The sequence below is a fragment of the Festucalex cinctus genome, chromosome 8 (assembly GCF_051991245.1).
Source record: "Festucalex cinctus isolate MCC-2025b chromosome 8, RoL_Fcin_1.0, whole genome shotgun sequence".
In the NCBI taxonomy this organism is placed as follows: domain Eukaryota; kingdom Metazoa; phylum Chordata; class Actinopteri; order Syngnathiformes; family Syngnathidae; genus Festucalex; species Festucalex cinctus.
In genome coordinates this window covers 1885156-1912520 of record NC_135418.1, presented here as the reverse complement: position 1 = coordinate 1912520, position 27365 = coordinate 1885156, and the positions used below count along the sequence as shown (strand labels likewise).

Here is a 27365-nt window from a genome sequence, read left to right as displayed (position 1 = left end):
TCCTCTACAAAAGGTTGGAGAAAGCTGGTCATTATTGGCTTAGATGAGCCAAACCACAAAGCAAATAATAGAACATGCTTATCTCTTATCTCGGGAGGTAATTCATTAATACAGCACAGTAATGGCCATGATTTAGATGACTGAAATACAGGTACACCATCACAATTGAAGGACAGTGACACAAAAGAATCACTAACAGATTTCAAACGTTTGTACAACTTCCCATCATAGATATCAGTAAAAACGTCTCTGTTTTGCTGTGACACACTGTTCATAATGGGCTGATTTTCTAAGAGACTCTGGAGTTGGTCCCTCAAAGGCAAACAAACAAAGAAATTTCCCATCTCAATGTTCTGACTTACAGGTACAGTTGACAAGCAGGTGCTACATCTTAATTCATTGTCCTTAGTTTCAGAGATGCCAATATAAGAGCTACACACTCCACAGTAGTGATGGTATTCTGACTTTACCACAGTCTTTAAAAGCTCTCTCCAGCATGTACTTGCTACGTGGAAAGGTGGCACAATCAGGGCTGCATAACCTTAACAGTTTGAGCAAATCCTCCATCAAAGCCCCAGTTACTTTGTGTTTCAGAGAGAAGGCAAGGATGCTCAGCCAAGATGCATCTGGTGCGGATCTTGGTGCATTCTGTTAAAAAAAAAAAAAAAAAAAAAACTTTTAAAAATGACTATGTATTGACAATGGGACTATCACAGTCACACGCATATTCATAAAAAAAAATACTATAAAATATCACATGCATTACTGCTAAATTTCTTATGGTACCTCTTCATAAGTTGGCCACCCTTCTGTGGACTCTGTGACTGGTGTTATAGTATTATCCTGTAAGTGAGAAAAAGCGTGATTTAAGAAGTATAACTTTCAATTAATATGTGTTTGCTGTCATGTTAGTGACATTTCACATGCAACAAGGTAAGCTGATGTTTCTGACACTTTGACACTAAATATTTTTTTTGTACTATGATTCCATCATAATTAAATTAGGAACATAGTGGATCTAAACTTTGCCAGGATTTGCTCCAAAACATCACTGTCTGGTCTAAAATAGGACTAAATTATTACTTAGGTAGTTGGAAGAGTAAATACTAGTAACAGTAATAGATAGATAGATAGATAGAGAGATAGATAGATAGATAGACAGATAGATAGATAGACAGAGAGATAGATGCACTGTACTACTAATACTGTAATTATATACCTGTACTACTTGTAAAGGCACTCCTTGTGTCTCTGGAACATGTACAAGGGTTAAATCCTTTAAATAATTAAAATATATGGTATTGTCCCATTACCAGATACAGGTTAAAAAATGTATATGTCATCTGAACAATTTTAATACCAGTACCTCTGATGAGAGCATCTCATTATGGGGTGGAAGGTGTGGCAAAAGGCAGAATTCCTAAAAACAATTAAATATCACTACTCCACTGTGACATGGATGATAAATAGATCTAAACAGTAATGCAACTCATCTAAACCTGCACGGTTGATGAAGATTGTTCCTTTGGCTCGGGAGTACAAGACAAAAGGTTGACATCCTAAAAATGAAAGTAATATTTTTTTTTTCTATTGTGAGGTGTGTGTGCGTGTGTGTGGGGGTGCGCGGGTGTGTGTGTGTGTGTGGGGGGGGGTCTGTATATTAAAGCACATGTTTTATATACCTATATTTCTGATAAAATCTCTTCTGGCTCTGGAGGACATGTCAAAAGGTTCAAATCCTAAAAAATAAAACGTAAAGTAAAATATAAAGATAAACAATTTTCAATATAATTGACAGACATACCTGCTCATTGGTGGATGTGGATGGCTTTGTCCCCTCTAGTGAATGTGAAAAATTATACTGTAATAGTAGAAAAGGGGAAAAAAGAAAAAAAAATTACTCGGCCTATAGTGGAGAAAAAAACAAAAAAACAAAAAAACAATTATATTAATTTTCAAGTGTATTCTACTTACCCTGTCCGTTCTTTGTGAAGAATGCTCATTAACTCATTGACTGCCATTGACGGAAAAAGACATCAAATAATGCATTTTTGCTTAAAAATCCGTCAATTTTGGTTACATCTCATCTTAACTCATTGACTGCAATTGACGGAAAAAGACGTCAAATAATGCATTTTTGCTGGGCTGGCAGTGAATGTGTTAAATTGAATGTCCTTTATTTTCCTCAAACAGTTTTAACGATATAGATGTTAAAATACTGGACGATAGATGTATAAATACAGCCTATGTGTAGCACAGACTTTATATCTGAGTCGTGTTAACTTCATGCACACACTGATAGCATAGCATAGTACAGCACACGAGCATCGTGTCCAGGCTACAGTTAGCATAAAATAGCTTAGCTTCGATGAACTCATAGGCTACGCGCACATAATGTAGCCTACCTTTTTTTCCATCGACTCAGGGTACGACAAGGAATCTTTCTCTCTGTTTCCCCAGTATCATTGAAGACAGTATATTTTTCGTTTTGTCATTTTTAGGACTTCTTTTGTGCTTAGAGGTGAAGGGTTAGGGTTAGGTAGAATGGGAAGAATGTTTAACAGCTATTCCACCGCACCCTAAACCCTAACCCTAACCCTAGCTCCACCCTAACCCTAACCCAGAAAATTGTTTTTCCTACACAGCAAAATGCCAAGGCCTAGTTACAATATCCCAGGTCTAATAATCCTTTTTCCAAGGGGAATATGCAGGCCATTAAACCAGCATAATTGTCTTATTTTTAGTGAGGACATTTGCTACATTAGTTCAGGGTGCTTTCATGGTCTTCTCTAGTGTCTTTCGTATCAGCATACACTTTGCATCAATAAACATGCTGTATGATGACATTGTGGGTGTCAAGAAAAATTTTAACGTGTTCTTCAATTCAAAGAAAAGACAAAAGAAGAAGATGTGACAGTTCCTTGAGGTGAATCTGCTGCCAACCACTTGTTCATGTGTGAACACTGTGTTCAGGTGGAATTAAAGTTAAACCTCTTAAGTCGTGACTGAGACTCAATGGACCTTCGCAAGGGACATGAGGTAATTCGCAGTTACTGCACGGCAAGAGCCTGGCAGACAGTTGATAATGGACTTGTGTTGGTGTGACCTTCTCATACACTTTGCAGGGCTAGGGATATAATGTCAAGTATTTTCACGGTGCATTGATTCACAGTTCACACCATGTAGTTCTATCCTGTACCTCACATTCTGTAGTGAACTTGAGAAAACCAGGACTATGTTCTCAGAGCAACAAGCAGAACGGAGGACTGAGAGTTTAAAATGTAAAAGTCTTTTTTTTTTTTTTTTTTTTTTTTTTTTTTAAAGCTGAACAATGCTTGGTATTAGTATCATCATCATTCTACTTTTAGTTCAAAATGACGGATAACCCATTAACTATGGTGGTTTTTCCCCCAGTGGCACTATGACTTTAGTGGGTCACTGTCCCAGATCTGGAATAGCAGTAAAAGCCGTCACACTGTTTATGGTCTTGTGGAGGAAAGTGAGCTTGTGCAAGATTTATCCTGATTTCACTCATCCACACATTGTCAGTTTTGAATAAGCACAAAAAGAAAGATCTGAAATCACTTTTCCAAGCAAGGGTTCGTTTGCAAACATGTTCAATCAGACACAGACAAGAGTATAGGTCGCTTGCACATCGTAATGCATCATGGGAGCTTTTCCTTCGGGCGCCATATTGGGTGTCCGCCGGTTCACAAGGTACACTCGCGAGTTACACGGTAGAGCTTATCAACCTGATGTAATTTTCGCAGTATTTTCACGATTTACCGGAAGATCAAAAACAACGATACAGGCAGAAGGTGTCTCTGTGTGGCGGGATTGATCCTAATTACGTCCTGACCAAGGGTGATTTTTTTTTTGACGGAGAAAGCTTGCTGGCCAAATGTGACATCTCTGGACATCTTTCCCTACCTCGTGTTGACAACATGCTCCATAACACGCCAACAAATCCCTGGAGGCTTACAATTATTTTGTAAGCGGGTGGATACAGAGTGTAAACTTTAACATCGCATCAGAAGAAACGGTTGCTGTTGCACGTAAGTAAACCACATGGTGTTGGTAATTCTGCACACAAAAATGTTGATTTGTTCTCAGGCTTCCTGTTATCATTGTGTTTACATGCACAGCTAGGTTTACCTGATGTGGTTTTTCTAACAATTTTATAACAGGCAAATATGGCAGAGCGTATAAGAATAAAAAGTAACTATGCACAGCCTCCCCGTGGCTTAATTAAATTTAATGCTACCCTTTCACTAGTTACATGTTACTTAATCAACTTATTCTAAATGGTTAAGGTTAACCACTCTCAGAGGACGTATTTTTAGTTTCAGTTTCCAGTACAATAAAACGTGTTCATGGTAACGACTGAGCATACTGACAGCTTTTCTTATGATCTCACGGTTAAGGAGGCTGTCACAACACCCAATTTCTGTCTGGTGCCAGATGGCAACAATTCCCATCACTTGTCACGACAACACCAATAGTGTTACCAGGTATGTATGGCTTTACTTTTTGTAGTTTCTTATTTAATTCTATGTTTCATATTTTCATTACAATGTTTGTAATATTTTCAGATTCAGGCACAGATGAGTTTAACTGGACGGACTTCTGCGACTTTGTGGTGTGGACAAAGTGTGATTGAGCGAGTCCACCCAGATCGCTCGTTTTGGCCAGTTGGAAAAGCCAGAGTTTTTTTTTCCCAAAATCCCCTCCTTACCTGAACTGCTCGGGAGAGCATTTACTAGATCAGCAGGGGACTTCCAGTGTTCCTGCTCAGCCGCTGTCACCTACCACTTGCTCATGTACTTCAAAGATGCGGAATAAAGTAGTTTTTTGTGCTGCAGCAGATTGTAAAATCAAATGATATCACTTGAAGTGTGCCAATCTAGACTGCCAAAAGGACAGTGGTTTTGTGACAAGTGTGAAACAAGGATTATTGGGAAAACTGTAACACAGTACTGGTACTTGTCTTACATTAAACAAATTTAAAAGAGAGCAACTTTTTCCTCTGTACATAGCATAATGAAAGTCATTGCGTACCCCATCAACATTACATCATACCGTCATCTCAGGATGGTAGGCACCTGTGCTAAAATAAACTACATTAATTAACAGTTCAATTTTTAACCCTGAAATTACTACATCTAATCATTATTCACTTCATTTTTTGTGCTTTTAGAAATAATAGAGATTTATGCCATTACTTTAAGAGGGACCATATTGCACATTGAGTCAAATCCTGTCATTTGTATTATGTATAGCTTTGTAAACAAACCCAACAATAGAATTTGTATAATCGCTGCCTTTATTAGCGCCAAACAAACAGTCGCATGTTGTCCTCCTCCAATGCTTTGATGCTCGCCTTCGTTTCCATCATGTCATTGGCAATCAAGTCGGTGTGGCATGAGATCCCTAAAGAAAAAAATAAATAAAAAATCACAAAAAAATACGGTACCAATAATAGGTTTAATATAGTAAAGTAGTATAGTTTTTTTGTCAGTGTAAAAGAAATGTACACATTTTGTTGCATTTTTTAATGTATGAACATTGCTACAGGCAAATACTTATTTCTATAAACACTTCCAAATGTCTCTAAAATATAAGGTGCGTGTACACACACAAACAAACACATACATTCACTCATGCATACAATATATCGTAATGAATTCTGAGTGGCATACCAGAGTCAATGATGTCAGCAGTACTTGAGGGTACAGGTTACTGGAGCCATCTGGCTGCATAACTGCAACAATCTCTGCCACTTCGAGTCGTCTTTTCTTTGCTTGTCTCTCCTGTGCACGTTCATATCTTGGCACCGACTGGGCTGAGACATAGATGTTGTAACTTGGGACCCAACTTTAATGTTGGAGCCCAGTCGGGATGATTGGACAGAAAAACGGGCGCAGGGCGACCTGTTAAAATAAACAAATATATAAACAAATAAAATATGGAAAGACTGGTTATTTTACCGCAGTAGGGTGGCCGTGAATAAGTTCTTTAGCATGATGTGTAGGCTACCGGGGGTCTGTTTTCTTGCATCACCCCCGGGGGTCTGTTTTCTTGCATCAGCCCCTTCTGTCTCTTTTTTTTCCAAGTTTACATTTTGCCACCAAAAAACATGTTATCGGCATTAAAAGCCCAAGACTAATCAATCCAATTTCAGCAGTAAACACTTTGCACTGGCACTACTTGGGTGAAAATGTTCGATGTTAGCTTTCGGCTAACGTCCGCTAGCCAGCTTGTACTACCGAACTTGCTTGCTCATGAATCCAAAACATAAGCAACTTGCCCATATATGGGCGGTCGAAACGTTATTAATCCTCATGCATTAAATAAAGGTAAACAAGTTTACCGCTCACAAAGTGATCGCTGCACACACGAGCCCAAAGTAACGACTTCCCTCCGGAGTCCGCACTCCTCTGTCTCCAGGCCCTGGTTCCTAATTATTTTCGGAATTCGGAAAAAAGACCGACCATTTTCCCCCTTGGCTTTGTTCGAACAGCCAACGATGCAGCAACAATGTACCATTTTAAAAGCAGAAAACAAACGTGATAGATACGTGTTAGACCGAATCGCTACGTAAATGGAGGCCACCCAGCATGGCGACTACGAGAAATCCGAGGCGGAAGTGACGACATGTGCAAGCGACCTATTGCCAATCACTGTGCCCACTCATCATGGCTGCCAGGCTGCCTGGGGAAGGCCTAAAAGTGCACGAGAATATTCACTCTGATGCATGCACAGGGTTGACTCTCACAAAGCTGTACCCCATGCTTGCTACTTTTTTAGCATCCCCCCCTGTCTCCTGTGTGTTTCTTGATGTTCTGGTGTGGAAGAAAATAGGCCTTCACTATGTTTCCATGTTGGAGAATAAGTCATGCTCCCCACTTATTCAAACTTTCAAACTTGTGATCTTTTAATGTATCCCACTTACCCCGGGTTTACACCGGATGCGGTTGCGGTGCGGTTGCGGTGCGGTCCGGCGACGCAAGCAATTAGATTCCATTCATTCGAATGGTGCAGTTTACACCACTTGCGGGTGCGTTGCGTGTCGACTGCGTCTCAGCTGCGGCGTGCCGCAGGCCTTCCGCAGGGATAGACCTATTTTCTATTTTTGCCGGACGCCGGCAAATGGCAAGCTAGCACAAAACACATCGAGCGGGACAGGAAGACCGACGCAGTTTCAAAATAAATTTCCGGTTACCTTTCAGAATAAAACACTCGCCAGCTCCTATTTCGCAAGCTTTTCATTAAAACGTGACGTGGGCGTCGCCGGGCCATGTGCTCATTCACGGTTTAGACGCCAGCGAACATGGACGAGGAGAGGTTTATATTGGAGGTGGAAAACCACAAAATAATATATGACACGGCACATCCTTTTTATAAGGACAACCAAAAAAAGGATGCCTCATGGAATCTCATAGCAGAAGAAGAAGAAAAGGTTAAATCAAAAGAAGTCCACCTCTCTTTCTGCTTCTCTGTTGAGCACAGACTTTCTGTATGTTTGTCGTTGTGAAATGCCACATGATCGCTCGCGCGGTCCCGCGAAATAGGTTGGGAAGTGGGCGGCGACGGAGCTGCCGGACCGCAGCTGTGCGGAGCCGGTGTGGATTGACCAAAAAATTGACGCGACCGGAGCATGCAGTCAAGACGCACCGCAACCGCACCGCAACCGCATCCGGTGAAAACCCGGGGTTAAAGACTCTCTCCTCCTTAAGGAAGAAAATTCTGACAGAAAATAGTATATATATAGTGTATGTTATCACTTCAGAATGATCGTGTTGAAACATAGCAGTTTTTGATAACGCTTCATCACCTATTTCCCCTCTCTTTAGACAGAGGTAGCCAGTCTTCTGTACACTGTATCCATGACAACTGAGTACTCGGTCTTCTACAGTCAACATTACTTAGTGTCAAATGTGGCAAAAGCCTGCAGATAGTTGGTGGCAGGTTATTACCTCAGATATTGCCATGTCATGAAACTGATGATGCCTTTGAATGTGCATGATGCACAGTGAGAAAACACATTTGTCATGCTTGAATTTGCGAGTGATTATGATTCAAGAAGATTTGCAACCCATTTTCACTTGTAGTTTCTTTCTAGGTATAAAAATTTAATAACTACAGCCACCAACATTTAACATGCAAAACAAGAATGTGGCTTGTTTGTCAAGAATCAAAACACAGGCATGGTAGACATATTTTCTTTTTGATCATTTAAAACAATGACACACTTTCTCCATTCTGAATCCTACTGCAATTTAAAGTAGTACTGGAAAACATAAAAAAATATGTGACCATTAATGTCACTAAATGTCAGAGATGTGTTCATCGACTATACTTTCATTTTTGAGTCATCTGTTGCACCAAGAGTGTGCTCCAGTTACAGCAGAGGGAACCACATGACTGGGATTTTAATGTGTCAGCTAGAAATAAACCAAATCGCTCAAACAAGAGTACTAAGTCTTACATCATTACCTTGATTGCCTAACCTCTAACCTGCCCGGTTCATCCACATAGCAACAAGATGGTTTGTTTGGGTGCACAGAAAAAAAAATGAAATCATGCTCAAAACGTTTTTAAACAAACTAAAACAAAAAGAAGAAAGAGAAAGAAAAAAAAAACAATAAACAGCAAGTCAAAATTAGTCCAGAAGTGAGTGTTTTTTGTTTGTTTGTTTTTTTGTGATTGGTGACTGCCCAAAAAAAAGGCCATTAATTCACACTATTTCCCTGGTTGACATGCACAGCTTGGCGCCCCTTTATAAACCGTGACAAGTGTGTTTCTGTTTCTGACAATAAGACAGTCTCTAGTCTGGAACCATGGGGAGCTGTTCGGCGCTTTTAGGGCCTGTTTTTCATGATTCTATTGAATTTGAACCTTATCAACATAATGTTTGTTTTCATCTTGGCCATCATACCTACATGAAACATTTTTACATTCCGTCGTACAGTACCATTGGAAAACACACCGTTCTGTGTCATTCCAGGGACGTCAGTTTAGCATTTCAACCAGTACGTAGATTCAAAAAGAAGACATGGTTGATATACAGACTAATGCTGCATTTGATGAATGTGGGAAGTTGGTCATCTCCCACTTGGATTCTCCCAGTTCCAACCTCAAAGCGTTATACGAAAATGGAAACAATGATGGCCGATTGCAATAAACTGTTGTTGCAGCTACGTAAAGTTACTTTTTTCACATAACTAAATTAATGTCATAATAAACAAATAGATAAATGTGTTTATAATTGTGTTATGTGCATTAGAAAGTTAAGATAGCTCTGCGATTGGCTGTCAACCAGTTCAGGGTGTACCCCACCTGCTGCACATAGCCAGCTGGGATAGGCTCCAGCAACCCCCCACCCCCGCGACCGTTGTGAGGAACAAGCGGTTTAGAAAATGGATGGATGGATGTTACACTTCTGTTTCTCGGTTTAATGGTACAAATAGTCAAATACAGACCTGCTCTTTTGACGCTGAAATGGATAGCATTCTGTACACTACTCTTCCTATTTTCTTCTGAGAACTTCTTAAACATTCTGAAATGTCCTACAGTTAAACGATGTACTCAACGTTTCATCCCAGAGTGGCAATTTATTGAACATTGCCTTAAAGAACTACATTCCCCATGGATCATTGCTGCAGTATAAATAGCCACGGAAGGGGCGGGCAATCAGTGACATGTGGAGGAGTGGAAGCCGATTGTTGCTGAACGTTGGCTGGGCTGTCAGAATACCGCCACCGTTCACTCTCTCCCTACCTGGACTTCTACCGCCATGGGGGCTTAACCGAGGATAGCGCGTTGGAATTGATCCTGTCCTGACCTAATTAGCGGCTGTTTCTTTCGCTGGTTTGCTGCCTTCACTTCATTTTGCCCAGGTAATGATGTGTCCTTCCAGTTTAATATCTGCTTTCAGCATCCTAGTGAAGGAAGTAGCCCACGCATCTCTGATATAGCTGTTTGTTTGTGTATTTTTTTTTATTTATATTTTATTTTTTTAAATTAAAATGTATGTGCCCCATATTAATTTAAACTCAAAATTGGACCGTGTCTGTTTTGGAGCCACTTGTCGTATATAGAATATAAGGAAATGTTAACAGGGAAATCTAGAAAGCTGCATCGACAATGTGAATGTTAGATTTGTGTCGCTCTCTGTTTATTGTTGATGGCAGTTATGTGAATATGTTTTAGCTCACTTAAATAATAATAACCAATGCATTGCTTGAGCTATATGGAAGCGTGGAGTGAGAAATGCTATGTAAATTCACCAAAAGGCTTTACAGTGCATTAATTTTAGTGGAAAAAAACAGATTCAGACTATTTAATTCATCGGTACATGCCTCAGCCTGCCATGTAGTTTGGGTTGCCAACTTTCTCATCCCAAAATAAGGGACAAGTGCATACACACACACACACATATATATATATATATATATATATATATAAATATGAAATTCTGTTATTTTTTCACTGAAAATCAGTGAGTGTTTTATGCCAGAATCCCTGTATGGGATAATGAGAGCCTAGCTTCATTGTTTGCATCAACCATTCAGAGTATATTCAGTATCGTGAATGGTGACTTGCAGAAGTTAGGTTTATATTTCACTGCGATTGTTTTTTCTTGTGTGCTTTGCTTTCATTTAATTTTTGATGGTTCTGACAACATGATGATGCAGAGTGCAGACCAATCTTGGAGTAGCAGCTGGAAAAATATATTACGAAAGAAAATTTATATTCACATTCTTACTAATGAATTCTGCATTTAGAGTTTCTCCCACAAATTTCATACTTATTGGTACAACGGTACTTAACACACTGTACTGTAGGTGTGGCAACGCAAGCTTTTGGTTAATTAAAATCCCGTTTGGACCTCTGTACCGCCTCACCTGCTTTCTCGCATTTGGATCCACAATCACACCCCAACATAACAGCATCACTGCATGTGATGTTTTACAAATTGTGCATGTGTGCATGTGTTGTGTGGGTGTGTGTGTGGCTTGACTGATTAAAATAAAAGTTTTCCCACTCTAGGGCTGGGTTAAACGATTATATTTGTAATCGATTAATCTAGAAAATTGTTTTTCGATGCATCGATGAATCTAACGATTCACTTTTAAATGCGGTATCAATTCGATTCCAATTCGATTAGCGATTATCTCTCTATAATTTGACCTATAGCAATTAATGCTAATTTATCTCCATGAGTAAAACACTATTTTCTTCTTTCCAATATATTTTTATTCAAGTTCAAAAATGAATTTTATTGAACAATACGACAAAGTGCACACAGCTCTAGTGCAATGGAATCCTACAATAAAGAAATAATAAATAAAGCTCTCTTTTAATAACTAAAACTGCAAAAGCCACAATCTGAACCAAAATCTTATCAACATTTAAAAAAAAATAAAAAATAAATAAATAAATAAACTAACAGCAGTGGTGACGGCTGCAATTTTCAAAACAACACAGCTCCACCACTATGGAGTTAAATTAGGGCCAAAAGTTTTGTACTTGAAAAAATGAAACTCGAAACTGAAAATTGTTGTGTTGATCTTGAATTTCACAAAATATAAAAAGGTATTCTAAATAAAAATAAGCATGTGAAAAGTTTTTTCGGGTCAAAATTAATTTTGATTCACTTCGGTCCTGCCTTTGAATAAATTATTTATTTTCATTTTTTGCTTTCATATATATTTTGACATTTGAGGTCTTATTTTTTTCAGTTGCATGTTTTTTTCTTTTCAGATTCAGATCTTATTTTTGGGGGTTTCAACACATTTTTTCAGTTTCAAAACTTTTTTTTTCACTTTCAAATCGTTTTTCACGTTCAGATCTTTTTTTTTTCAGTTTCAAGTCTCTTTTTTTCAGTTTCAGACTTTTGACCCGAATGTTACGTGGGGGCGTGGTGTCAACTGAGCGGGGCGTGGAATCATGAGTGCCTTCAGGGAACGTAGGAATTAAAAGAACCCTTAACATATATACACCATATTCGTGTGTTTGGCAGCATGTGAATTGATATCAGTGACAAAATTCCACTTCAAAGTCTGTTTTAGACAGTACTGAGCACCAATTACGGTCTAGCAGCAATAGGTTGTGCCAGGTTTGCCGTACAACAGCGACGTTTAAGCGTCTAATATGTCCGATGTCGATGTCGGCATTGTGAATGCGTCAGGACAACCTAATGCACGGGTGAGACGTGCTAAATAAGTGTTGCAAAATCACAACAAACAGTAAGGGGCTGTTTTTGTGACAACATATTTTTTGGCGTGACGCATTATAAATGGGGGACTTTGTCAAAGCTGAGCTAACGTTAGCATGAAGTATCGGCCACAAGCAAGCACTGCGTTTGTAAACAACTGAGGTAAAGCTAGCCACCTTTTGATATTACGCGGTCAACTCCGCCGCACTTCATTTTTTTCTGTTCGCCCTTTTGTAGGATTTACGTTAGTGTGCTCGAAGAGACGCTTTCACGGAGAACGACGTCCGCTTTTCAAAATAAACGATCGGTTTTCAAAAATAAAATTCAATTCAAACGCAGTTTAAAAGATGTTTGTTTTTATTATTATTATTATTATCAGTTTAAAATATGTTTCACTATAACACAGTACCAATTCACATTTCACTGGGAATGCACTTCTGGGTGATATTGAGCAATAACATTGATATGTACAATATTAAGTTAATTTAAAATGAAGGAAAGGTTGAAATGGAGAAAAAAAAAGAGGTGTGTGTCATTGAGCAGACATTTCACTATGAGCCAGTAATAATTTGGGGCCAATAGGTCACATGACCTCGAAGCTATTAAGCAAAAATGCTAATATTTATAGAAAGGTGTGCATTATATATCAGACACGCCACTATGATGCAGCATTGTTTTGGGGTGTCAATAGGTCACATGGTCTGGTCCGCAGGGTGTCTGGGCTCTCCGTCAAGAGCTCGGCTATCAGGGAGGGACTCAGAGTTGAGCCGCTGCTCCTCCTCATCGAGAGGAGATGTTTGAGGTGTCTCAGCCATCTGTCTCCGATGCCAACTGGACGCCTCCCTGGAGAGGTGTTCCGGGCACGTCCCAACGGCAGGAGGCCACGGGGATGACTCAGGACACACTGAAGACACTATATCTCTCAGCTGGCCTGGGAACACCTTGGGATCCCGCCTGAGAAGCTAGATGAAGTGGCTGGGGAGAGAGAAGTCTGGGCTTCACTGTTAAAGCTGGTGCGATAAGTGGTAGAACATGGATGGATGGATGGATGGATGGATGGATGGGTGGATGGATGGATGGATGGATAGGTTTTTGGGAAATATTCACACTCACTATTAACTCGAGCAAACTGTTTTGAGTGCACTATTAAGAGATGCAGTAACGAATACTGCAAATAGCTTCCAGGTAGGGCTGGACGATTATGTAAAAAATTATACCTATGATTATTATGATAAAGATCGAAATCTCGATTATTAAAATGATTATTCAATAATTTTATTGCATTGATAAATGACACACCTCTTATTTTTTTCATTTTAGACCTCCACTTATTTTTTGTTTTGTTTTGTTTTTAATGTAAATATTAGCTTTTGAACTCGATAGAGCTCCAGACCATGTGACCTATTGACACCCCAAAACAATGCTGCATCATCATAGTGGCATGTCTGATGATGCACACCTTTCTATAAATATTAGCATTTTTGCTTAATAGCTTCTAGGACATGTGACCTATTGTCCCCAAATTAGTACTGGCTCATAGTGAAATGTCTGCTCAATGACACACACCTCTTTTTTTTTTCTCCATTTCAACCTTTCCTTCATTTTAAATTAACTTAATATTGTACATATCAATGTTATTGCTCAATATCACCCAGAAGAGTGCATTCCCAATGAAATGTGAATTGGTACTGTGTTATTGTGAAACATATTTTAAACTGATAATAATAATAATAATAATAATAATAATAATAATAATAATAATAATAAAAACAAACATCTTTTAAACTGCGTTTGAATTGAATTTTATTTTTGAAAACCGATCCTTTATTTTGAAAAGCGGACGTCGTTCTCCGTGAAAGCGTCTCTTCGAGCACACTAAAGTAAATCCTACAAAAGGGCGAACAGGAAAAAAAAAAGAAGTGCGGTGGAGTTGACCGCGAAAAAACAAAAGGTGGCTAGCTTTACCTCAGTTGTTTACAACGCAGTGCTTGCTTGTGGCCGATACTTCATGCTAACGTTAGCTCAGCTTTGACAAGGTCCCCCATTTATAATGCGTCACGCCAAAAAATATGTTGTCACAAAAACAGCCCCTTACTGTTTGTTATGATTTTGCAACACTTATTTAGCATGTCTCACCCGTGCATTCGGTTGTCCTGACGGTAACCGGCCGGACGCCAGCGAGAGAATACGATGCGTTCACAATGCCGACATCGACATTGGACATATTAGACGCTTAAACGTCGCTGTTGTACGGCAAACCTGGCACAACCTATTGCTGCTAGACCGTAATTGGTGCTCAGTACTGTCTAAAACAGACTTTGAAGTGGAATTTTGTCACTGGCATTAATTCATATGCTGCCAATCACACGAATATTGGGTATATATGTTGAGTTAAGAGTTCTCTTAATTCCTACGTTCCCTGAAGGCACTGTCACTGGGGGGTGTTTCCAAAGCGCTTTTGTGCAGCTGTCACTCATGATTCCACGCCCCGCTCAGTTGACACCACGCCCCCACATAACATTCGGGTCAAAAGTCTGAAACTGAAAAAAAGAGACTTGAAACTGAAAAAAAAAGATCTGAACGTGAAAAACGATTTGAAAGTGAAAAAAAAAGTTTTGAAACTGAAAAAATGTGTTGAAACCCCAAAAAATAAGATCTGAATCTGAAAAGAAAAAAACATGCAACTGAAAAAAATAAGACCTCAAATGTCAAAATATATATGAAAGCAAAAAATGAAAATAAATAATTTATTCAAAGGCAGGACCGAAGTGAATCAAAATTAATTTTGACCCGAAAAAACTTTTCACATGCTTATTTTTATTTTGAATACCTTTTTATATTTTGTGAAATTCAAGATCAATACACAATTTTCAGTTTCGAGTTTTATTTTTTCAAGTACAAAACTTTTGGCCCTAATTTAACTCCATACACCACCACTCTCATGCTTTCTGTGTGCATCTGCTCAGGTGTGTGTGTGTTGTAGTCATGTGTTGTGTTGGAGTGGATGTTCGCATCTCAACATGCTCAGCTGTTTGCCTCTTTTTTTTGTTGACTATATTTCCAGTCACTGAAAAAGCCTTTCATATGGCGTTTCATATGGATGTTGCTTGTTTATTAATAGACAGAAATAAAAAAAATAAATAAAGAAAAAAAGTTTGCGTGTATTTGAAGAGTGTCTGTCTGTGTCAATTAGAAAAAAAAAAGTGTCAGCAACAAGCGAGTGTGTGAGGGCTGTGTGTTTGCGTTTGTTAAAGTGGGCAGTGGGTACATGTTCTGTGTGCACAAGTGGAGCACAAGTTACGTGGTGCAGTTTGGATGAATGACGGGGGTTACTCATTGCCAACAAGGAAAGAAAAAAAAAGTTGAAAACTTACGATGTCTTCTCCACACAAGAAGCTCCCGGGTGCCCCCGCTTAATCGCGGTTGTGCTTTTATGGTATGCCAAGTACTTTGCATTTTTAGGTGTAAAGTACTCCCATACTTCGGACGTCTTATTACGAGGTCGTTTCTTCTCCCCAGACTCGCTGTTGCGGTCGCTGCTATTTTTTGATTCAATAACTGTATCCCATCGCGCTGCGCACAACGGAAGAAAAAAAGGAGGCAATTCCGCTTCTCAGCTTCCGCGTCATCTATCTATCTATTAGAAACAATAGACACATCATTGTATTGTGTCATTGCTAGCGTGCGTCACACTTCGACAATTAAAAAAAAGCGGAAGAAAAAAAGGAGGCAATTCCGCTTCTCAGCTTCCGCGTCATCTATCTATCTATTAGAAACAATAGACACATCATTGTATTGTGTCATTGCTAGCCTGCGTCACACTTCGACAATTAAAAAAAAAGACAAAAAAAAACTCCACACTTTCTCCATTTTTGACCCGGCCCCTGCCGGTACACGTAGCTTGCTTGTCATGTCTTCCAGGTATCCGCAAACCACAACGATCGTTGCCCTCCATTGCTACACTGTAATTGTGCACAATATACGTGCATTGTACGTTCTGTTTTTGTTTTTGTTTTTGTTTTTTTGCGCCCTGTTTTTTCTGCAAGGTAACGTATATTTGATGGCCCAGACATTGCGCGATGGCGCCAAAAGTGACTCATTGACGTGCATTTATTGCGTCGACGTATTTTTTGCGTCGACGTCATCGATGACCCAGCCCTATCCCACTCACTTGAACATGTGATTGTGTGAACGCTATAACGTGAGGACTCACAGGAATTCCAGCGATTTGTCAACTGTGTCAGCCTGGACGAGACGTGTTGGCGGCTCCCATTGCAATATGTCGCTTTGCATCAAAAAAAATTTTAATCCGCAAAAAGGCAACAGCAGACCCAGCTTGCTTCATAAAAATGACGTCCGCGGTTATTCAGCAGACGGGCGAGCGTGTTCTGGCTGCGGAAGTAGATTCGTATGTCAAAGGACCCGCGTCTGACCGCCCCCACCCCCATCCCGATTGTCATTGGCTAATTTAGCTGTTAATCTCAGCTAAACGTGAAATGAAGTTACTTCATGTAACACCCAGCGACTCATTTTATTGGCTACGAGCAACTTCCTTGTCACATGTCAACCTACGGGAGCCGCCGTGGTCCAAAAATAGCCAAGATGCCGTTAGCTGCATTTCGTGTAAGAATTGAGCATTATTTTACGGGACTTTGCGGTCCCGTACGGGACATAACATTTTAGCCCAAAATACGGGAAGTCCTGGCTAAAACGGGACAGTTGGCAACCCTACATGTAGTACAAGTCAAACTTTACAGCTGTACTGTACAAGTCGTCTACAGTGGCATATTAATGTTCCAGCTTTAATATAGCACATTTTCAGAGGCATTTTCTATTCTGAACCCAAGATTCCCAGAGTAATGGTGAGTTATTAGTTTAGGATAGCTTCCCATTCATGTCATGTATAAAGAATCATATCAGATTTAATAGAAAATACTTAACCTCTTCCGCAAATATAACAATGCTAAGATGTATGTATATTTTAATGAGGTATCCGCCTTTTAATATTTACGAGTGGTGGTGATGGGGATTTTCCTAATATGGCTCAATACACTGGGAAATTACTTGATGCATTAACACCCTGTAATCATCTGTACAATTTACAAATTATGCTTCACTCCTGAAAAAGGTTTTAATTGAGATTTTCTACTTTTGGTGGTAAATTTCAGGAGCCGTTATAAGTTTGCGCAGCTACAGAATGTCAGACAAGATGTCCAGTTTCCTCCATATTGGGGACATTTGTTCCCTATATGCAGAGGGCTCCACCAGTGGATTTATCAGCACCTTGGGGTAAGTCTATAACCCTGTATGTAACATTCTTGACTCGTATAACAAAGGCCACCAGGTCAGCCTGTTCTCAAGTGGTGACTCCAGTAAAAAAGTTAGGGCTGGGTTCAAAATATTGATATATCGATATCGTATCGATACGGCTTTTCATATTCCAATATCGATACATAAAACCATGTATCGATATATCGATTAACCCCCTCCCCACCCCCCACAACACATCCAACACACACAAACGTTCCCAAGCCCACGCCACTTACACGGAGAAAGCCAGTATCGATCATCTCCCCGCCTACCATCTCCCCTCAACCACCACTGGAACATTTCCATAAATCTGTCACAACAATCTGCAACTAGTTCAGGGTGTACTGCCCCAAGCCGGCTGGAATAGGCTCCAGCACCCCCCGCGACCCTTGTGAGGAAAAGTGGTTAAGAAAATGGATGGATGGATGGATGTCACAACAATGTGAATGTCATGAGTGTCAGTTTTTTTTTTGTCACTTCATTTACACAGCCTATACTGTGGTTGAAATTGGTTTAAATTAATATTTATTGTGTTTATAACGCCATGTTAAATAAAACAGATTATTAGTGTAACTGCAATGGATTCAATTCTTAATGGAAATATTCATATTTTTTACTCATGCATTAAATTAGAAGCAAGAGGTTTCTACTATTTGCAGCATTGGTACTTTCAACTGTCTAAAATAGGTGCTGCATGAATTCCTCAGCTGAATCGAAAATCGTTGTGAATCTGAATCGAATCGAATCAGACCCTTGTGAATGCGCTAGCCGAAAATCAAGCTCTCTACATTCATTTGCTATGGAGGGCTTGTCCTCCGGGAGGCGGAGCGGGAGCTTAGCAGTGACGTCAGCTAGAAGGGTCTATTATGTACCTTCAGCGCATGTGCGAGAAGTAATTCACCTCCATGCCATCAGCCTCAGTAGTCATTATTCCTAAAGGCAACCGGAAACCTCTTTATGGGGGTGGGATATAAAAACGTAAACAATGCATACTGGTTACATTTTCTATTACGATGTCCTCCCACGTGAAAAATCCCTCCGGCTTTTTGCACAGTATCATATATAAAAGTAAATCCTACCTGCTATATCCAGTCGCGTCCCCATGTCATGCCGTAGTTCGGCTTTCATAACTTTGTCGGCAAACCTTTTGACGGTAATATAATCCAATGCCGGTGTCGGTGTCAGGTGTGATCGGCTGCCAGATCGTATCGGGGTCGCCTAACGAACACGTCCCGCTACAGGATTGGCTGGAAATTATCCAGTTGACGTCAAACATTGGAAAGAAAATATTAAAGATGTAATTTAAATACCAAAATTTAGGGACTGACATTGTAAAAACGTAAATAAACCTAAGAATATAAGCACAAAATATATAGAATAAATAATAAAAGAGATTGACTAAATGATAAATAAACAAAATTTTCTCAGATGTAACAAATAATGTCAGTTTAGATTGTTAATGTTTTTGCGCTCTCATGAGGTGGTTTTTGAGATGTGTGGAAATAGAAGTATTTCATAAAAGTGTAATGGAAACACTTTTTGCGCATTAGTAGTCATGTGACACAACCGCCCGGTCACGGAGGAATGTAACACGTTGTTTGCCATGTGTATTTTTATTTACTTGCAATTGACTAAAATTTGTTTTGAGAATTATTCATTTCTGTACTGTATTTTAGTTTTACATGCTGAAGTGTTTTGTATGCTACACGTCATGAGCGCAAAAGAGAGAGAGGTGTAACCGAGCGAGCCTCGTTCGCTTGAAATCCTGTCCTGCCACGTCTGGTTAATTTAGCAGGGAAGACGCCAGAAAATATCAGAAACTTTAAACTATTTGTAACCCGCCTTTTACCCAGCCTCGGGGAACAACAACAACATTGTAGGGTTCCAGGAAGTAGGAAGTACGGGGCCACAATCGCTGTCGTGTCGGAACTGCCTCCCCAGGGAATAACAAGTCTTTTTAAACACAGCAATTTAGAGAGCCAATATGCCGCCGTTCAATGCACGTTCCATATCGTTACAGAAATGGCCATACCAGCAACAAGCGAGACGTTCTATCCATAACACAAGTTACAAGCGCGCACACATACACAAAACACCACACACACGCACACCCACAACACTAACACTAAATCCCCGAAGCCGCCCGATGAGGAGGATGAGTGTTTTTAAAGTAATATAAGATATAAGTACATTCCGAGAATTGCGCCTCAGAAGAGAAATGCTCTTCAATGGAAACACTGACAAATTGAAATTGTACTTTATCGAAATAGTACAATATTGTTTTTTATTTTTGCGAAAAAGGGTAATGGAAACGCACCTGCTTTGTCAATTTTTGAGGTACGTCCATGTATTATATATCATTTTAAAGGGAATTAAGTGCAGAATTTGAATATATCAATCTCAATTTAGATTTTTTTTTTTTTTTTTTGGCACATGAGGACCCTTTTGCCAGAGTCACATCAGGCGGCGTGACTCAGTGCGGTGGTCGTCACCCAACCCAGAGGTTGTGAGTTCGATCCCATGCCATTGTGACCACGTCGAAGCATCCTTGAGCAAGATACAGACCCCCCCAATTGCTCCTGATGCTACATCATCAGTAGGTGAATGGGTAGTCAAAAATGTAAAGCGCTTTGAGGGCCTTGTAAGGTGGAAAAGCGCTATATAAATGAAGTGCCATTTACCATATGAAATCCAAGCCTTGCATTTTCATACTTCGTTTTAAAACTTACGCATTACTGTCTTTATCATATTTATTTTATCTTATATGTTATTTTCGCAAGTCTGGGGACTTAGGGGGCCAACCTGGGACGTCAGGGATTGTATTTTGTGCTGCGTCATGTGGAAATGTGTGTTACTATGTTGGTATGGAAAAAATAAAATAAAGTCCTTAGATATTTGTATCCTTGAATTTTAAGGAAAAGACAATTCTGTGAATCTTTAAAATAAAAAAAAACTTAAAATAAAATAAGTAAAATAAAAAAGACTGTATATTAAACCACTAATGGGGTATGTGTCACGGACGAGGCGGGACTTCCGACTTCTGTGTGTCACACACTTGCGCTGTTTCCGGTTGCTGTTTGCGACATGTGGGCCACGTCCCGGTGGTTGCTCTTCTGCCCTTGTACCCCTCGGTTGCGCGTTCCTATCGATTGGTGCGAGTGTGTAGTGTGTCAGTTCTCCGAAGCATTTCAGAGAGCTGAGACACCCTGCGTGCTTGCACCCATTGGTGGGAGTGCGCGGTTGGGGGGTGCAGGGGTGGGGGTCCGAGTGTTGGGACGCGGCCTGTGTGTCGAATTGGCCGGAAACGGCGTGAGTGTGTGACTTGCATCTACCCCATTGCAAAACACCGGGTGTTCCTGCGCGCTTTGGCCTCTTTGGGGCACTGTGGTGCCGTTTATCCATGGTATACATGCTTACAATGAGAACAGAAGAAAGTTGCGATTGAATTCTATTAAAATAACTCATTTTTCACAAATAGAGATGAATTTGTGCCTTTGAATAGGACAAATTAATAATTATGTTGAATACCCCCAGATTTCCTTCACACTCACTTCCCCCCTCGTTTCTTCACTATTATACTTATCTACTTGTTATCTCTCTCTTTATATAAATTATATAAATTGCCTAATTACTCTTTTGCTATCCTACAATATGTTAATATTAATAAGCAGCTCATATAGATGTATACATAAGACTGAGTCTATATTGCTTGTATGCAGAAATTAGTTCTGGTCTCCTGGAATGTGTGTGGCGCTCGCTCCCAGGCAAAAAGAATAAAAATTTTAGACCATCTCTCAAAATTTAAGGCAGATATTTGTCTCCTACAAGAAACCGACTTACAAAAATCAGAAGAAAAATTATTTATAGATAAAAATTTTAGTCAAGTTTACTCTGCCTCCTATAATAGTAGACAAAGAGGTGTCTCTATACTTATACATAAGAATTTATTATTTACTCTAAATAATACAGTAATAGATTTAGAGGGCCGATATATTATTATCCAGGTAACTATATTTAATAAAGTATATACAATTGGTAATTTATATGCCCCAAATAATGATGACCCGGATTTTTTCCATGAATTTTTCTCTCGGTTACTCGATTTAGCAACAAATTCTACTATTATTATTGGAGGTGATTTTAACACGGTCTTAAACCCATTAATAGATCGTTCTAATAATACGATATATACAAGGCGATTACGATCCGCTAAAGTAATAGATGAATATATGGAGGATTTTGGCCTCAGCGATGGCTGGAGACTTCAAAACCCAACTAAGAAGGAATTTACTTTCTTCTCTGCTGTGCACCGATCATTCTCAAGAATTGATTTTTTCCTTACAAATAATTCTATTGTTGATAAAACTGCTATAAAAATACATTCTATAATTATAAGTGATCATGCACCAGTCTCCCTCACTCTACAAATTGACTCTACCTTTAAACTACCCCCGATATGGCGTTTTAACATCTCATTACTGAAAGACGTAGAGTTTGATCAAATTATTAGAAGGGAATGGGCAGATTTTTTGGAAATAAATGACTCTCCAAATATATCTCCATCTCTTCTCTGGGAAGCAGGGAAAGCGGTAATTAGAGGGAAAATTATATCATATTCAACTTATAAAAAGAAACAGGATAAAAAATTAGAAAAATACCTGGAAGATAAAATTAAACAACTAACGGATGAATATGCATTAAACCCAAATAATCAAATATGGACAGAACTACAGAATATAAAAATACAGTTAGATAACATGTTATCTAAAAAGACAGAGTTTATAATACAACAGTTGAGATCTAATAATTTTGAACATAAATAAATCAGGTAAATTTCTGGCGAATCAACTTCAACGGAATCGGGAAAAATCTCTTATAACGGCTATTAACTCTTTGCAATCCGCCGACGAACTAGTTCGTCATGTGACACCCGGTGGGCGTCACCCGAAGACGAACTAGTTCGTCAAATGTGGGTTTTTTTATGAATGGGTGGATGAGACTCCTGGGTAGTTTCCCTCTGAATATTAAGCCCGTGGAGCACTGTAGTGACGAACTGTGCCCTCTTGATGGCAGTAGTGATCTCTTGATCTACATAAAAAAGATGCACTTCCGAGCAGCAATGGAAGAGTGGAGTGTTGTGGAGTTCCGGTGGAGCAGTGGAGCAGTGGAGATCGCACGTGGACGAGTGAGAATGGCGAAAAAAAAGCTAACTTTCAAGCAGCTGACGCTTGAACAAAGCATATTTCTTGGTAGAAAAGACGAAGGAGCGGCGTCCACGTCAAAACATACTGCCTCTGGTCTCCCCAAGGCATATGGTGGACGTTTGCGTCGTCGTTTATCAGACGTGTCAAGTTCGTCAGATGACGACAATTCAAATGACGAATTCTTCGAACCTGAGCCGGATTCATCCGATGAATGGATCCCTTCTCAATCACCTGATCGGCGATATCGATCATCCAGCAGCGGATCAGATTCGTCGCCGGAAGCGTCTAGAAACCGCGAAGGTAAGCTAACGTGTAGCATTTTGCTCAGTGCTAATCGCAAATCGAATGATCACAATTGTACTAGTTCAGTATTATTGAATGTCCCGTGCATGAAATTACTTGTATGGATGAGAATATTCACAGTCATGCTTCTGTAAATGTACAATGTGTGTACCACGTACTAACGTAACATTCATTTACAGTTGGTGCAACGTGCACGGGTGGCTCTTTCCCACTGAGTGCAGAGAGAGGTAAAAACAAACAAAAAAAGTTCACAATACCTCGCGCAATAATAAAAAAAAAATTAGATGGTCACTATATACATTGTTTTTCTGCAATTTACAGGACGACCCAGACGCAGGGCAATACCCCAACCCCCTCGTGGCAGAGGGAGAATAACCCCTGTTAGAAGAGGCAGAGGACAGAAAGGAAAAGGTATTCAAATAAAGCCGATGCTGTAATGAGAAAAAAGAGGCTATAAGTAATAATATTCATGCTAATTGATTACATTTCCACTTCAGGTTCCAAGAATGAGGACCCAGAGGTCCAGCAGCTGCGCTGGAGTCCAGCGAGCCAGTGCACTTCCTGGAGCTGTTTTTGACAGATGAGCTGCTCCAGAATATTGTTGAGCAGACAAACTTGTATGCTCAACAGTTCTACCAGGCAGATCCCGAAAGGCTCCGCAGAAGCAAGGGCAGTACGTGGAGACCAGTGAGTGTCACAGAGCTCAAACGTTTTTTTTTTTGGACTTAGTTTTCTGACTGGCATTGTAACAAAGCCAAACTTGGCTTCATACTGGATTGTGGACGAGGACGATTCCACGCCACATTTCAATAAGACCATGGCAAGGAACCGATACCAACTTATTTGGAGGTTCCTTCATTTCAATAATAATGCGACACTTGACCCAGATGACAAGCTGTACAAAGTTCGCCCCGTGTTGAACTACATACTAAAAAAATTCAAAGACTTCTTTCAGCCTGGGCAGAATATTTGTATTGATGAAGGCATGATGCTGTGGCGGGGGCGCTTGTCCTTCAAAGTATACAACCCCAAGAAGCCTGTAAAATACGGCATTAAATCTTATATTTTGTGTGACTCAGCAACAGGGTATTGTTTCAACATGCAGCCCTATCCAGGACTCCCTTGAAAAAGAGGTTCTTAATCTCAACGGGACTATCCTGGTTAAATAAATGTTAAATAAAAAATGTTGGTCAGCCCAGTACCCTGTCAGACACGGTCTTCAATTTACTTGATCGTCTCCCAGGAAATGGTCACACGCTTTACATGGACAACTTTTATAATTCTGTTGAGCTGTGTGAGCGTTTGCTGGGAGTGCAAACCAATGTTTGTGGAACACTGAGAGCCAACAGGGGCCAACCTCAGGTCATCGCTGAAGTGACCAAGTCTGCCCTGGGGATTGGAAGAACATTGGCTCGGCACAACAATAATGTCATGGTTTTGGCGTGGCAGGACAAGCGGCTTCTCAAGATGATAACAACCTGCCATCCAAATGAAATGGAGACTGTGACGGTGTGGCAGAAGGCACTAAAAAAAAAAGTTGCCTCGGAAAAGCCTGCATGTGTTGTTGACTACAACAAATATATGAACGGGGTAGACAAACTGGACCAAAACACCTCATACTACCCCTTCATGCGCAAATGCATGAATTGGACAAAAAAGTTTGTCGCGTACCTGTTCCAGCTAACCATGTTCAACTCTTTTGTCATTTTCCAAGCCAAAAACCCAGGACAGCGTATGAAATTTTTGACATACATACGCAAGGTGGTGAAGTCCTGGACGCGAGCGCAACATGTGCCCAAACGAGAAGAACAGGAAGAAAGTCAAGGTGAGGCCTTGGAGGAAATTGGGTCCAATGCCAGGTCCCCCTACATTGACCCGGACAATAGGCTGGACGGACGAATGGCAAAGCATACTCCGATTTCTCTCCGGCCTACCCCTTCAAAGACAGAACCAACAAGAAGGTGTCGCGTTTGCGTGCGCAGGGGCCAGCGCAGAGAAACTACCAAAGTGTGCAAATCTTGTAATGTCCCTTTGCACATAGGAGACTGTTTCACACGGTACCACACAAAAAGACAATATTGGATTTGAGAGAGAGAAAGGGGGAAAAAAAAGCATACACATCTTGTAAATAGTCCAACATTTTGTAAATAGTTGATCAAATGTGAAAATGTTGCTGTTGATGCCCTGTATAGTATGTAAATAGCGCGCGCACACACACATCCACACACACCCACACACCCCCACACACGCACACGCACCCCCATGAGCACGCACATGCACAAACATTCCTGTAAATGGTCAACGTTTTGTAAATAGTTTGTCAAATGTGAAAATATTGCTGTTTACACACGTTATCAGATATGTAAATAAATCCTTATTTTGCTATCAAAAACACATTTTCATTTTTTTTTTCAGGTTTTATGGAAGATAAGGACTGTTGAGATATTTGACATGTCACAAAACCAAAAAATATTACTGTACAAGTCACTATTTTGCAGAAATGCATCATTTCACAAAAAGCTTCATTTCTCCTTATTTTGCCCGAGATTCTTGAATTATGTCAAATCAAGGCATTTTCAAATGATGATTACTAAAGAACAGAATAAGGTAGAACCATACTTTTTTTTCTAATGAAAGAGGAGACCCCAATCTTTCAAACGACACCCACCATGTTTATTTACTCATAGGACAATATTCTAATAAGCCTTGAAAATGGGTGAAAATGTGCGAAATCTGGTGGGATTCTGGAGTTACCTTGTCAGAAAACGCGTGGGATTGAAAGAGTTAAAGATATAAATGGTGAATGCACACAATCACCAGAAGAAATTAACCATATTTTTTATAACTATTATCGAAATCTATACTCAGAAATTAATAGACCTAACCCTGAACATATTGAGGTATTCCTAAATAGCTTAAATATACCTCAGTTATCTACTGAACATAAAGATATTCTAGATACACCCCGCTTACTATAGATGAGTTGTATCATGCTTTAGACAGTATGCCTAATGGCAGAGCACCTGGTCCAGACGGCTATATTTTTTAAACATTTTTGGTTAATGTTTGCTCCATTATTTCTAAGAGTAGTAACTGAAATTAAAAGTAAGGGTGATATACGTCAAGATATGAATATAGCAGCAATTAAACTTTTATTAAAGCCAGAAAAAGACCCCACCCTCCCGTCAAGTTACCGACCGATATCACTAATTAATACCGATATTAAAATTATCGCTAAGGCCTTGGCATCTCGACTAGAGACAGTAATCTCGACAATTATTCATAGCGATCAAACAGGTTTTATTAAAGGTCGTCATTCTACTAATAATATTAGGAGGCTCTTTAACTTGATTAGTATGTCACAGCGATATGATAAAAAGGCAGTTGTTATTTCGCTGGATGCAGAAAAAGCCTTCGATAAAGTTAACTGGTCCTTCCTCTTTGCTGTCTTAAATAAATTCGGCTTCGGGGAGTCATTCATTCAATGGGTCTCAATATTATATGATTCTCCTAAAGCTACAGTTACTACTAATGGGATTACATCACAGAGTTTTACTCTACAAAGGGGTACAAGACAAGGGTGCCCAATGTCTCCTTTATTATTTGCTATATTTATTGAGCCGCTTGCATTAGCTATACGTCAGGATAGACGGATCCAAGGAATCCACTCCGGGACAATAGAACATAAAATTAATCTATATGCCGATGATATATTACTCTATTTAGAAGAACCTGCTATCTCGCTAGGGGAAGCATTTAACTTAATAACTAAATTCTCTCACTTATCAGATTACTCTATTAACTGGACAAAATCAACATTATTACCTATTACAGAAAATTCATGGAACCCTACAAGTCAGGATCCACACTACTCCTTTCCTACAGGTAATTTAAAATACGTAGGTGTTAAAATTTCACCTAAGTTAACTGAATTAACTTCTTTAAATTTTTTACCATTATTGGATAGCATCCGTAGTGACCTGGAGCGCTGGAATAATCTTCCGATCTCTTTAATAGGACGGATAGCTACTATAAAAATGAAAGTTTTACCAAAGATTAATTATTTATTTTCAATGATTCCATTTAAACCTACGTCTAACTGGTTCCAATCGCTGGACTCTGCTATCATAAAATTCTATTGGAATAAAAAAAAAGCCAAAATTAGTCTATCTACTCTTCAGGAAAGTAAATCTAAAGGAGGTTTAGAGGCACCAAACTTTATGTACTATTATATAGCTAATCAACTACAATATCTTTTGCTATGGACACAACCTAACAGAGATACTAACTGTTGGTTGGAATTGGAGCAGAAGGATTGTAATAATCCT

General features: G+C 39.6%; 1 protein-coding gene and 4 long non-coding RNA genes across 15 annotated transcripts in view; 3 read left to right on the top strand and 2 right to left on the bottom strand.

The window, feature by feature from the left end:
- Nucleotides 1-512: 512 nt before the first annotated feature.
- Nucleotides 513-1392, bottom strand: LOC144023397 (uncharacterized). The gene is made up of 3 exons (XR_013284544.1): nt 1367-1392; nt 787-843; nt 513-648 (listed from the first exon to the last, which is right to left on the bottom strand). It is a non-coding gene; the product is annotated as an uncharacterized LOC144023397 (long non-coding RNA).
- Nucleotides 1393-3713: 2321 nt separating this feature from the next.
- On the top strand, nt 3714-5013 carry LOC144024166 (uncharacterized). Its single transcript, XR_013284695.1, has 3 exons — nt 3714-4055; nt 4425-4511; nt 4593-5013. It is a non-coding gene; the product is annotated as an uncharacterized LOC144024166 (long non-coding RNA).
- On the bottom strand, nt 4589-6632 carry LOC144024165 (uncharacterized). The gene is made up of 3 exons (XR_013284694.1): nt 6371-6632; nt 5700-5930; nt 4589-5430 (listed from the first exon to the last, which is right to left on the bottom strand). It is a non-coding gene; the product is annotated as an uncharacterized LOC144024165 (long non-coding RNA).
- Nucleotides 6633-9717: 3085 nt separating this feature from the next.
- Nucleotides 9718-27365, top strand: part of itpr1b (inositol 1,4,5-trisphosphate receptor, type 1b) — a 437606-nt gene continuing 419958 nt past the window's right edge. For 9 of the 10 annotated variants that reach the window (XM_077530281.1, XM_077530280.1, XM_077530272.1 and 6 more), the window contains exons 1-2: nt 9718-9899; nt 17389-17509. In XM_077530281.1, coding sequence (XP_077386407.1) covers nt 17418-17509 — 92 coding nt within the window. In that variant the 5' untranslated portion in view covers nt 9718-9899; nt 17389-17417. The remainder of the gene's footprint in view (nt 9900-17388; nt 17510-27365) is intronic. The other variant, XM_077530278.1, reaches the window with a different exon arrangement.
- Nucleotides 20806-26026, top strand: LOC144023830 (uncharacterized). 2 transcript variants are annotated; one of them, XR_013284617.1, is made up of 4 exons: nt 20806-23264; nt 23359-23448; nt 23535-23724; nt 24752-26026. It is a non-coding gene; the product is annotated as an uncharacterized LOC144023830 (long non-coding RNA). The 2 variants fall into 2 exon arrangements; XR_013284616.1 differs by having other exon boundaries at nt 23535-26026.